The following is a 13863-nucleotide window of genomic DNA, read 5'->3' on the forward strand; positions in this document are numbered from 1 at the left end:
GGCACAGACAGAAAACAGAAACACAATATAACATGCATGCACAAACATATGATTGGGACAACGACCATTTCTCAGTGTATCTGCTTGGCGCCAATGGGTTGTAAACTTCTTAAGCATTACAAAGCGAGGTGACCGTAGACAAGACATAAACAGACTACAGACAAACAAACGACGGCTCGGAACTACTAGCAAAGTAGCCAAAGGTGGCACCATACGAGAAAAAAAAGCTCTAGAGCCTGCCTTCATTTAGAAATACTCTCTTATATCCTTACTGCTAGGGCGGTTCCGTGTCCCACCCGAGCTTCGGGAGCTCACCGAGGCACGGGCATCGCGCCCTCGAGAAGAGGTCCCCCCGGGTACCTCCCCACCACCCCTTCCCACGCCCCCCACCCTGCCCCCGCCCCGGTTCGGCGACACCTCAGAAAGGCTCACCCCACCACCAGGGCCATCAACCGCCGGCCGCAGCTCACCGGGCGACGACGCCCCGCCCATCCCTCTCACCGCCTCATCCTGTTGACCGCTCCCGCCGGACGCCCGAGCTGTCATCGGCGGCGGGGCAGCCCCTGACGTCACGTCCATGGGCGTCTCCAGATCATCAGTCCCGGCAGGGCGGGCGGCCGCGGGGCGGACACCAGGAGACACCGAAACATCCCGAGCCCCGGCGAGCCCGCGATCGCCGCCGTCCGCCGACCGGTCAGCCGCAGCGGCGGCGTCAGCCGGTGATACCGGCTCCAGGGGCGGCGAAAGCCGCACCAGACTGGTGGGCGTCACCCGGGCACAGTCCAGCAGCGATGATGAAGTCGAGCCGCCACGGCCCGCCACGACGTCGGCGCCGGCAGGCACCGAACAGGAGACGGGAGCAGTAGAGTCAACGGCTCCGCCCGAACGCCGGGTCTCCAGCTCCATCACACCGCCGAGGTCCGACGGAGTGCGTCCTCTCTCCAGGGCGCTCCTCTCCTCCTCTCTCTCCGTGGCTGGGTCCAGCCGACCTCTCTCCGAGGCCGGAGCGCGACCCTGGGTGGGGCGGGGAGGGGCACTCGTCTCCGCCAACTGACGCACCGCCTCGGGGTCTACGATGCGAATGGGTGCACAGTCGCGTGACCGACACACTAGAATGTCTCCGGATCTCGTGAAGACGGAGAAAATGATCCCCTCCTTCTTCAGTTGCAGTAGATCAGAGAACAGTGCCTGACGGCGTGGAGTGAGAGACTCTGAGATGAACAGTCCAGAACCCCTTAGCTTGGTCTTAGTCCTAAATAGGACGTCTCTATCAGACCCGCGCGCAGCCGTGGTAAAGTCAACTAAAACCTTACCATTCTTCAGCCGGATCATGGCTTTCACCTGAGAAGAGTCCAGTGAGTGCCTCAGGTGCTGCTGCACCCGGGACCGAATCAGGTTTGCGGCGTCCTCCCGGCGAGTCAGCGTCTGTATCGCCGGTCCAGAGAAGATGAGAGACGTCCGCCGCTCCTCCTGCTGCCGCCGGTCCTCACTCAGCTCCATCTGCTGGAGGCGCCGCCTCAGCTCCTTGGTCTCCCTCTGCAGCTGGATGATGTCCATGTCCGCTGAATTCTGTCGATCCGACACCGCCTTGAGGGAATCCATCGCGAACGACAAGGACTCCTCTATAGCCATAAGCCGTCGGTCGTTCGAGTCCCGTATCTCCTTCACGCACTTCACATTTTCTTGTGCGATAAACTCTTTAAGTTCAGCACAGATGTCTATATCACTTTGCTCACCCTGCGCTGGGGAGCACACTTTCCGCCTCTTGGGCATGACTGGCCCGCACACGGACACTGGCTATCAGCTGACCAGACTCGCTCGTCCAGACGGTCGCGCACGCAGAGCACCGCTCGCGCGTCCGACCCGGCCAAGGTCAGCCGGCCGACTGGGGTTTTACCAATCTCAACGGTTGGCTTTGACTGGCGATTGTTTAATGCGGAGTGATCGAAAAGAAGATGTCAATAGCTAAAGTTGCAGCTGCAAGGGTGACGATACATATAAGCTACATTCAAAGTTTCATTGTAGTCTGGCTAATCGTTCCTAAGCTTCAGAAGCAGAACACACCCATGACTGAAACCCCACATTACTTCTGCTGTGGACTGTACATAACTACATACATATAGACCGATGTGTGTTCCGTAAAGGCAGATTCCGTCTCACAATCGGCAATAGTCAGACAATCAGACTAAGCAAATAATAGTGTTGGTAGCTGTGGGTTACACGGTCGTTAATTTGTGGAGTAATTTCTTCAGCTCCCCACCGACCACTGCGGCCGTCAGCCTTGAATTGCGGCTGGCGATGGGCCAAGCTCCGATCCAAACCAAACAAAGCAGTCCACGTCTGAACGCTACACGATAGCGTACAATTAAGTAAATTCTGCTAATAAATAAACGGGATTGGAGGTAAACACTAAACACTAAACAGGGAAGAATAAGCGGAAAATACCTGCTTCAATAGGTCATTGTTTCGTTCGCAGATGGGTATTCAATTGCCTTACATGCAAAACTATACATGTCTCATCGTTCGGTAGGTAAGCACCATAAGTACACATTGGCACCTACAAGTGAGGAAGTTAATAGTTAACTACTAGGGTTACCCGCGTGCTCCGCAACGCGAAGAAGGGTTATTTTTGACCCGTGGGTATTGGGTTGGTCTGTGTCGATTTGGTTGGCATCCATTTCGTTCGATTGCTTTTTGACGGCCAAGCATTTTGTAATAAAACAAAAAAGATGCATCGCATCGAGGTGCCCGTGTCGTATTATCATGCGTTCTACTTTAGAATGATTCGAAAACTGGCGTGAAGTCTTTTGAGGGCCATCGATGAATTTCGCTAAAAATGACAATGTAATGGTTTGGAACATTTACATTTTTAAGGATACTGTTGCTAACCATGCAAAAATGAAGAGTGAATATTGGACAGAATTGAATGCTCTATCCAATGGTACCATATTCAATTGCCAAAGGTATCAGGTTATGCAGCAAACCCCGTGTGATTAATAAAGTGGCACAAAATTGACAAACACCATTTTCTCCTGTGATTTGCACCACCTTGATTTGGATCAATCAGCTTTTCACAATTTTTATATGAGAGGCGGTACCTTTGTCTTGCAAATAGGCGTTGATTCAACTCGCTCCATTTAACGGTCACCTAAAAATAAAATTAATTCCAAAATCCCTCAAAAACCGCAATTTTTCAAATAAAAGTGCCCTCTCCGGTGCACGTGGCGCGTGCTATCCTCTGCATTGCACACCATTCAATAGCCCGTTCAATTCTGTACACGATGCTGTTTTCCACGTGCCGGTCGGACCCCTGGTCACCAAGATATTGCACGGGAACTGGACCCGTGTCGGCCAAAATTAGCCGTTTTCGCCCGATTTCGCACGCCGATTTATACATGTAAAGTCTATGACGCGAATTTGCACTTTTTGAGCACGCGCCACGCGCTCCCTATCAATCCGATCGAGAAAAGACCCCTCAAAGGCACGTCGCGCATCCTTGATCTATAAGTTGTGCAAATTTCACCGGGCTAGGTGCAACGGTCTGGCCTGTAGTCCACGCAAAGCACCACCAAGTCGGGACCTCGGTAACGGACAGACGCACCCTCCTCAAATAGTAATATAGATCATATAGCGCTCGGCTCCTCTCATGCAGTATGGCATAGGTATTTTGTTCCATTATAAGGACCACCATGATGTCTATTTGTAATTGGTCACGTGACCTACCATCATCAGTTAATTGCAGGGAAATGTGGTAACTACTTAGCTTATAGCTAAGTTGTTAGGTAATAATTAATAATAATTAATTAAAATAATAAATAGGTATAACACCGGTAATAATTTCATACCATCTTAACCCGCGACCGCCTGGGGGGGTCGGATCCGACCCCCCCTCCGTTTTTCTTGAATAACTCATGAACCGCTTGAGCTATCAACTTGAAACTTCGCATACCTTCTCCCCCATCAATTTGACGTCTCCTGTGCAATTTTTAAGAAAAAAATTTCAAAATTTTTTGAGATATATCGATTTTAGTGATGTAACTACATGGCGTTTTCAGTCAAAAAATGGTAAATGTTTAAAAAATCGCCAAAAATCGAGGTTTTAAGCAAATTGCAAATTAAGGACATAAAAAGACGCAGCTCAACGAGTTCTTTAAAATGGCTATCTCGGATTTTCCATAAAATGCGTTTTTCACCCCTAAAAATTCAAAAAACTATATTTTTTGGAAAACAGCTAATAAAATCCAAAATTTTGAGAATTTCCAAAAAACCGGAATATATGTTATAGAGCTCTATTAGAACATTAGATGTCCCAAATTTCAACTTTCTATCTTCATTTTTGACCCCCAAATTGTAAAAAATAGCTCCAACATGCATAGGGCATGGTGACGTCATAAGCATTTTCGCGAATTAGAGGCACTTCTGAACATCGCATGTGAAAACAAATGGCACCACTAGATTCCTGGGACAAAGCTCGTCTAGAAAAGTGCATTTTTATGTCAAAAATAAAAAGTTGAAAAATTGACTTTTTTTCTTAGCCCTCGTTCAATTATGTATGGCATAAACGATTTTTTATGCTTTCAATGCACACTTATCACCAGCACAGTGACTTGGGGTCACATATAACCATTGCCATCGGATTTGGCGTGAAAAATAAGCCATAAAACATGTGTCGCACGCCCATGTAGCAGAAAGTGAAAACCGTGACCTTTCGTGACCTGACCTGACCTTGACCCGTACTTAGTATGACCCCTATACGCACATGGTACCTTCACTAGGTCTTTGAGGTCATTTGTGGTGAGTTTCGAGCAGCAGCTATCGATTCCGCTGTCCGTAAGCCTAATCATGCAAAACCCCTGAATTTGACCTTTGACCTGACCTTGACCCGAAAGTTGACCTCAATCTTAAAATCTTAAGAGTGCTTTGGGAAGGTCTCGTAGAGACCTTTCGAACGCCGCCTCGCGGGGCTCGATACGACCATTGGTTCTCGAGATAACAGGGGGGGGGGTCGGATCCGACCCCCCCCAGGCTGATGTGGGTACGGAAATAGCCCAGGCGGTGCCGGGTTAACTCATTAACGCCGAGTGGCAACTATAGTTGCCAGCTACAAAAACCTACTGCTGAAGGCGAGGTAATAACTTCAGAACAGCATTTGAGGGTTACCTAATCAGCACAGTCCCTTCTCATCATGATTAGACGGTTTCGGTCACGTCCTGTGCGCAACATGCTTCACAAATCAAGAAATAGTCAGACAGTGCAGAGACGGCCGCCATATTGGCATGACGGTCCCGAAGAAAACGACGCTGATTTTCCGGAGTGTCCGATAGTTCCCAGCAGTTGCGGCTTATTTTGATCCGGAAAGGATGTAGGCATGCTACCGGCGTCTCAAAACTTCAAAGCACTCTACTCATTTGTAGATATTTGTGCTAGATTTGTACTTGGCAACTATAGTTGCCACTCGGCGTTGGCGTAGTGAAAAATATGAGCAGTGCATAGTTAAATGGATGTATTTACGGATATACTGTAACAAAACATTTGTTATTTAGCCAGGCTGTCCCCGGGTATCCCTTGAGTCATACTTACATGGACTTTTGCAAATAAATTAGTAATAAAGGTAGAAAATAATTATAAATGCATGTATGTCTATACATTACGATAGTGAACCCCATGCCCATCCAATGTTTTCTTGGTCTATTTGTCGACGTTTTTCAATCTTATTATGTTTATCATCTACTTATGCACAGATAACAGTAGTACTGGATTGGAAACAGAATATTGGCAGTTGCAGTAAGAGGCCGAATGTTTTTATGCGACGGCGCCAAAATGGGATTCTCGCGTGCTGCTGGGTGGATCATTTGTGTGTTGTGTATTGCAAGAAATCGTCATTTTTGTGTTTTGTCGTTTACATTTAAAATCGAAGCTACCAATGTTACTTTCATTTGCTTAAAAATTAAAGTATTTCACTCTTAATTTGATTATTTAGAGGGCACAATGCGTGGTGTTTTCTTTTGAAAACAAAGTGTGGTGCAAAGCCTTACATACATACGTATAGTATAGGTACATCAACAATGGAGGAGGAGAATGAACGGTAAAAAACTGCCGTTCTGGCTACAACCCAACGAATCAAGAGGAACAAAAGATTAAAACAGGTGATGTCTCACATGCCACCTATTCGCTTTTTTCACCGAAACATCTCTACGGGCTCAGTGGGTTGGCGCCATGGGTCACCGTGACCGGGCTGAGTGGGATCAGGACTATTCCGCTGTGTGTGAGCTGCATTTCAGAAAGGAAGATTTCGAAGATGATCGGTCATTTCGCACCGGCATGCAGAGACAGCGCCGTCGGCTCAAGAGCGGCGCAGTCCTGTCAGTATTGACCAGCGTGGATGGATTACGCGATGCCCCCTGTGCACGAGCGGCCAGCGAAACTAGCCATGGCATCCGCACGCCACTCACACCAGAAGCAGGTTATGAAGGGCCAGACCGATGCGTTCTTCACGAATGACAATGTCAGCTATCAGGTGGCAACTACAACTGGTCGAGTGTCCGGCAGTTCCTGGAGAATGAGGCGGTACTCCGAAGTCGAACTAAGGGCCTCAGATGGTGGTCACTGGTCACGTTTCAGCCCCGCCGACGCCTCCGCCCGAATGGCACCATCACGGCAGGAGTGACAGCAGGATGGTGCTCTTGTCATCCAGGAGCTAGTGGCCGCGGTGGCGAAATCCACTGAAATGGAGGACCTGGATGACAGCGCCAAGGCCTCCCTGGGACACAGCTCCGGCGCCTTGGCACGCTCGGCTCTGCGCTCGGCCACCAGGCGTAACAAGTACGGTGCCTCCGCCCTGCCTCCGCCAGCCTGCTGATCTATCATGGGGCTACGCCGCTGGAGGTACGACTGGAGAAAGACGAGGAAGACATCGACCTCACCGTGAGGATCTGCCAGATTTGGAGGCAACTGCCGAAGACGGAAGCTAACAGGAACCAGCTGCTGGTCTGCGATCAACCAAGAAGTGACGCAGAAGTGACGAAGATAGTCGTAAACCGAGATGTCGAACTGACCGGAAGTCGTTTGCAATGATAGCCAGCCACGACGTCCTTAGGAGCCTCCTTCCAGAGATGTATGCGACGGTTTTCAATCTATTTGCTGGAAAGTGTGGAAACATGGTAACTGATAAGTGAGACAGACACTCAAGACAGTGCTGTCCATCGGAAGTCAGGAAGCAGACACCCCAGCCACTGGTGCAACCCGATCGAGGAGCGACAAGAGGCCAAAGCTCAGCAGGGTCAAGAAGATGTAAGGCGGGGAAGTAAGGTCGCTGATGAAATTGTGAGGGCAGGCGAAGCGAAGTGACACTTGAAGGGGTGTTTTTTTGACGTTGGTTTGAATCGTGACGTTTGGATGGTTCGTTGTGACAGGACTGGTATCGATTAGCATGTAAATAAAGAGATCAAACTCCCATGTATGTACAAGTACTTTTTGTGGATGAGAGTGAGAAATCATTATAATCAAATCAGTGGCATACGTTCCCTCACAACGGTGAGGAAAGTGTAACCAGCAGCGTTTAGTAAATAAGTTGCCATTATGCAAAAATGCAGCAATAAACACGAGCACGGCTAGTCGATTGCTTCTTTATAAGTTTCATTCACATAAACCAATATTTTTTGTTGCCTGTGAGAGGAGATATCGAAATATGGGCACGAAATATTCGGTTCTGTTTTCGGCCTCTTACTGCAGCCACCGGAATCCTGTTTCCAATCCAGTACTACTGTTATCTGTGACTTATGATATTTTTTGTGGAATGGGATGCAATCTCGCTGCTTTCTCTTTCCTCTCTCTCTCTCTCTCTCTCTCTCTCTCTCTCTCTCTCTCTCTCTCTCTCTCTCTCTCTCTCTCTCTCTCTCTCTCTCTCTCTCTCTCTCTCTCTCTCTCTCTCTCTATCCCTTTCTCTCGCTCTCTCCTCTCTTGCTCTCTCCTTCTTTCTCCACTGTCGGATGCAGGGAACACATTACGGACATTCATAACTCACAGCGTCCGACTTTGACGATTTTGTTTCGTTTTCTTTGCAAAGGAAGCGAACTAAACCGCTTCTATGAGATAAAGATTGCGTAAGATTGCACAGTAATACATTTATAAGGAAGCAACATCCGGAAATTTTATGGGAATTTGCAAATCTTTTGCAGGTCTCCTGTTGCGTCTGATATCACCTTTCTGGATAAACGAGAGTCGCTCTCGCTTTCTATGTCGAAGGCTATACTTTGTTGGTTTTCTATATGCTTTGTTGGTTTTTCGTAGCGTTCAATTAGTCTTGCCACTTGCAATATAACCAAACTCAGGCATGTTCACCTGCAGGCACCGTGTCATGATGCTGAATCGTGTGATCAGCTCGTGTTTCGATTTGGAGGGGGACGTGGCTATTACGCCTGTTTTCATCAACAAATTAAATTTTTAAGCACCGTAAAGACGCTGTACGACGTTTCCAAACAGGAGCTCATAGACGAAAGCTCCTCCACCTCCTCCACTGAGCTCCCATTGACGACGATTATGACCTTGACACAGTCGAGACACCGAATTGATTCCGATGAAGCTGGCAGCTGCTTACTCTTTGAACTTCACAGCAGGTGCTGGTGATTCAACTGTGTGAGACGGTGGAGGCGGCTTTGTGCTTTGGTTTTTGCGCGCGAAATGAGGAAATTGGGAAGTAGGTGTTAGAAAATGTGGGCCTGCTCAGTCGTCCTAAACCAGATGAAAGTGAAATTAAACTCTTTATCTTTATGACTCGTGGAATGCCTTCAAGTGAGAGTAGTGGTGGTCACCTTGTACAGCACTTTTACTCGTCAATGGAAAGCGCGTGGCACCTATAACGCAAACTGTGCCATGACATATCCCCTTCTTATTCTGATGTACAACCGCCAGTGTGTTCTAAAGTCTAAACTCGATTCATGATCATGACAGGGATCCAATTCGTTCAGACTCCCGTCCAAATAGTCTAAAAGCGAACGGATTTACTGGTTAGCCAAGGGCAACATAAGTACGTACGCGGGAATCAGCAATATAGGTACTATACAATTTCACTGCTCTGGTAGGCCTGTAATCTGCATGGTCGCAAATAGGCAGGAAGAGTGGAGTTGCTTCGCACCCGGAGCTTATGCAAATGTATCATACTCGGTAGAAAGTTTTGTGATAAGACGGTCTACCTACCATCACTACCATGTAAAAGAGAAACTAGAACTATGTATTAGGTAACATGCATTCTTTGTTGAATTGTTTCCGAGTGGATTCTATCTATGCAAGTCAAGATAAATGGTTAAGAAAGACTGGTAAAGAGCATCTGCTTTGGTATAGAAAAGCACTTCTTGCATGGGTAAATAAATTGTGTTTCCTGGATACCAAGAACTAGCTGCTTTGGACACATGCTACAGGCTTATACTATAGGGCATAGTGCCGATTCCTCTACTTAGACGTAATTATATTATCAGAAGTTTATATTTAAGTTCCATAACCAACTTTTTCTGATTGGAAATTGATTATAGGCTCGTGGAAGAGAAGTTAGAACATACATAGAATAAATGCATCGCGGCGATTCGTATTTGTTTAATGAAAAGTTACGATAGCCGTAATTTTTGACTACGTCAACGCCGAGTGGCAACTATAGTTGCCAGTCCAGAAATATATGTTAGAAATGTTTTTATTTTTCAATACAGCGTATGTGCATTTCTAGTGCATATAGAAACATAGGACATTTAGAAAAACCGCCGAAATTTGCCCACGGAATTATCGTCGTTAATGAGTTAAGCACATGGGAGTTTTCTATCAACTTGAGCTAGCGAGATGGTAAAGGACCAATTAACTTCAAATGAGTGTCAAATCAAATGATATGCAACATGACCTCCATAGTCCAGCTTCCTGATCTACAAACACGGCTTTGATCTGACCTAGACCAAAAGTCATCATCCTACTTTGACCCATCTAAAAAAAACCATACCGTTCGTCGCGACCCTGAGCATGACCGATGACGAACGTGACAGAGCTAAAATCGTAGCATTGCAACCATTTTTCACGAATGTATTCACTAAAGGCCGAACTGTGATCGTTTGGTCTTTGACATGATCTCAGAGATCACCGGTTGAAACGAGACAACAGGAGTTCACACGAAATTGAATACCTTGCTGCGTCTCCTAGTGTTGTATGTACATGCTCGTTTTTTTTTGTCATCCAAACTCTAACGCAATTAGGAAAGGAAACGGAGTGGGGAGGGCTCTTTCTTCCTCTCGGCCGAGGCGAACGTGTAAAACTGATAGGTCCAGCGAGGGTTAAATAGAACGAGAATAGTATCCAACCATCGGCCGGAGCCTCAGTGTATGGTTTAGTGTAACCCTCGCCCCGTGGGGGGGGGGGGCATTTTGGCCCCCCCTGTGGTTTTTCCTGAATAGCAAGAAAACGGCGGCGCGCAGCGCCGCGAAATTTTCAGTACCTTCCCGGGCATCAATTTGACACCTTCACACAAAATTTCAAGTCTTAGGTCACCTTAGGTCAGGAGTTATTGAGGTCAAACTGAGGTCATGTTCGAGCAAAAATGAGCAAAAAATATGCAATCTTTAAACCCTCACCAAATCTACAGTTATCAAGCAATTTCAAAGTTCTTTATATGATCTAGTAGACAAAAAGCGGCGCTACAAAACTGCTATCTCAGATTTTCAAAATTTTGGGATTTTGACCCCAAAAATTCAAAAAATTGATTTTTTAAATAAAAACTAAAAAAAAATCCAAAATTTTTCCGAATTTCGAAAAACCGGAATAAATGTAATAGTCCCTGCGCTCTTCTATATACATACCAAATTTCAGATCGATATCTCGTTTTTTGGCCAAGTTATAGTGAAAAAACTGTTCAAAAATGATGACGTAAAATTTTTGAACTCAATTTTTAGCAATTCTAGACCACGTACGGCAAAACAAACACCACCATTGAACTCCCCGCGACGAGTTGCATCGATTCGATACCCATTTTATGCAAAAATATTAACTTTGAAATTTGACCTAATTTGACCTGACCTTGACCAGACCATGACCTAACCTTGACCAAAACGTGACCTAAGCTGGCCCCAAAGGCTGCCTGACCCACATAATCGCATTTGTCATGTAAAATGGACCATAAAACATGCATCACACGACACTTTCATACTGTGACCCCCCAGTGACCTGACCTCTGTGACCTGACCTGGTATCAGTGACTTCAAATAGCAAAATATGTGTTTGAAGAACATTTCCCCATCGGTGATTTTCAATGAAATGCATTTTACTCGATTTTACAACGCATTTCTTGAAATGCCTGTAAACGGTGAAAATTAGACCTTTGACCTGACCTGTGACGTCATCGGTTTGACCTAGGTCAATAAAATTGGGTCACAAGGTAGTTCCCTGATAGGGCTATCCAACACCGTTTGCCGCTTGTCGCTAGGTTGCGTGGTTCTCGAGATCTTAGGGGGGGGGGGGGCCAAAATGCCCCCCCCCCAACAGGGCGCGTTGCTCGGCAGAGCCCAACGGGGCGCGGGTTAAGCTTTGAAAGATCAGGGGTAGGTACTGGCGCGCTATTGCTGTGCATCGTGCGTTCGAATTGCACGGAGAGTTACAATTAAACGGTGATACAGACATATTTAACCACCTTCCCAAATCTCTCCATTTCCATCCCAGCCAGCAATTTTACTCCGGGCCCAAGCAGGCTAAAGTGCGGCTTGCCCGAGATTTTAGTCGGGCTAAAGTCGGCTAGGGCTTGGGCTTAAGTCGGCGTATGACACAAAAACGCCCACTAAAGCCCATGCTCCGCCGGAGGTATGCCCGCTCTGCGAGCTCCGGACAGCCGTAGCTTAGCCCTAGTTGTGCGACGATTGGCGGTAGCCCGATGTAAGCCCGAGCAAAACGTGACTGGCGCAGAAATGCGCATGCGTGAACAGCCGATCAAGTATGGCTCAACTCCGGCTTTACTCCAGTTAGCCAAAGGAGACAACCAGCTTGATCAGCCCGCACTCCGCCCAAGTTGAGCCTGCTTTGATTGCGCGGGCGGATGTCGGGCTGAGCTGCAGCTGGCCACACTCGGGCATAGCTGCGGCATGCCCAAGCTCAGCCCAAGTAAAAAATGCATTGGTTTTGATCGAAGTGGGCAAACCCAAGCTAAGCCCAAGCTGCCCGACGTTTGCCATAGTTTAGCCCAAGCGAATTGCTGGCTGGGATGCGCTATTTAAATTGCCCACTGAATCCCATTGAATGCAAGTTCATGGGCGATAATAACTTTATCCATGCTATTATATCATGTATAATACATACGGCACATTTCGATTAAACGGTAATCTAACTCTTCCCAAGGTCCTACTCCTGTTTCTTGAGGTCAATGCCAATGACACACCACCTCTACCTATGATGGTACCGTGGGAACGCTACGCCATTTTACCGGTTAATACGTGAATTCTATTGTGATTCACCGTACACTGGGCCATTGTTCTACAACATGCGGAAACACCCAGTCAGGATTACCTAGACGATCGAAGCTTCTTTGGCCCTACCCGCCTTGGTCGTATAGTCATCACAGGTATGCATATTGATGTGAATGTTTTTTAACATGCAGGTGCATATCCGGCAGTGTTCTATAGAAAATATTGCAAACATGGGCAGATTCCAGCCTCAGAGCCATAAAATAGGTATAGTATTCCACACAGTATGTCACCTCTAGGTACCTACAAACTTTTGCTAGATTTTCGCGTAAAGCCGCAGACGGCAGAGATGTAGTCTGCAGACGTGAATGTACCACGTGACATCAGCTTCATCATTCATGTCATCACCACCGTTCATTTGCATATTTGCAGTTGCCATTGTGTGTAAATAGATGATAAAGACGTTAAAGAGAGATGCAGTCTGCAGTGAGACAGCAGTGTCCTTTTGTCCACCTCTTCCATACAGCTAACAGATGGCCACATAACGTATGCACGTCGTCCACGACCACAGCCGAGACATCAAGCGATGCGAATGATAAACAGGCAGCGTTCAACGGTCCCTACTCACTGTGGTGTGCGCTGCCTATCGCCGTTCTCATTATCCACTTAGCAGAACCGCAGAGATTCAAGTAGGTATCGCACAGATCAGGATCGGAGCTGAACATGCACTCGAAACGTGAGCTCGTGCCCTCGTTTGCTGATGTGATAAGAATAGATACACCAGCCGTTGTTGCTAAGTTTGATGAAACGTTTCAATATAAGCGAGCTGCGACATAGAATACGATAATGGGGCTTACCTAGTGGCGGAATGGAGATGGACTGGAATGTGATGGATTTGCTCCGGCCATCCATGTCTGCTTCTTGCGTGCGGTTCCTCCAAAGGAGGTCAATCCAGGTCAGGTCACATGTGCCTCTGCGCCTGTTGTCGGGTGCTCGCTACCCGCTGGCCGCCACTGCACACGTTCCTCCCTCCCTCCAGCACACACACACACGCTCTCCACACGCCACCCGCCCGCCCGTCCACGGCTGACTGCCCGCCGGCCGCTGCTATCACGGCGCACGGACCGGCGTGCACCGCTCGGCCCGGCCGCGGCGGTACAGCCGACCAGGGGGCGCCACAGTGCCGAGCGACGGACGAGGACACACCACCTGCCCGGCCCGTCTGTGTGAGGTCCGCTCTGCCGCCGCGGAATACAGGAAAACCGACGACGGCGACAACGGGGAGGGGTGCGGAACCAGGGTATTGCGGAACAGGGCGAGAGATTGAGCGAACACTTCTCACCTCTCACGGCTCAGACCAAAAGGAAACCGGCTGCTCCAAAAGGACGGAACAAATCGTTATATGTATTCCTCCGGGGTGATGTGCACACATTGCAAATATCAG

General features: G+C 47.8%; 1 protein-coding gene across 1 annotated transcript in view; it reads right to left on the reverse strand.

The window, feature by feature from the left end:
• The window catches only part of LOC122371500, a 43767-nt gene extending 30141 nt beyond the window's left edge, over positions 1–13626 (reverse strand). Inside the window, exon 1 of the mRNA XM_043347877.1 lies at positions 13277–13626. Coding sequence (XP_043203812.1) covers positions 13277–13331 — 55 coding nt within the window. The 5' untranslated portion in view covers positions 13332–13626. The remainder of the gene's footprint in view (positions 1–13276) is intronic.
• Positions 13627–13863: the final 237 nt, after the last annotated feature.

The sequence above is a fragment of the Amphibalanus amphitrite genome, unplaced genomic scaffold (genome assembly GCF_019059575.1).
Source record: "Amphibalanus amphitrite isolate SeventyFive unplaced genomic scaffold, NRLGWU_Aamphi_draft 001250F_arrow, whole genome shotgun sequence".
Classification (NCBI taxonomy): domain Eukaryota; kingdom Metazoa; phylum Arthropoda; class Thecostraca; order Balanomorpha; family Balanidae; genus Amphibalanus; species Amphibalanus amphitrite.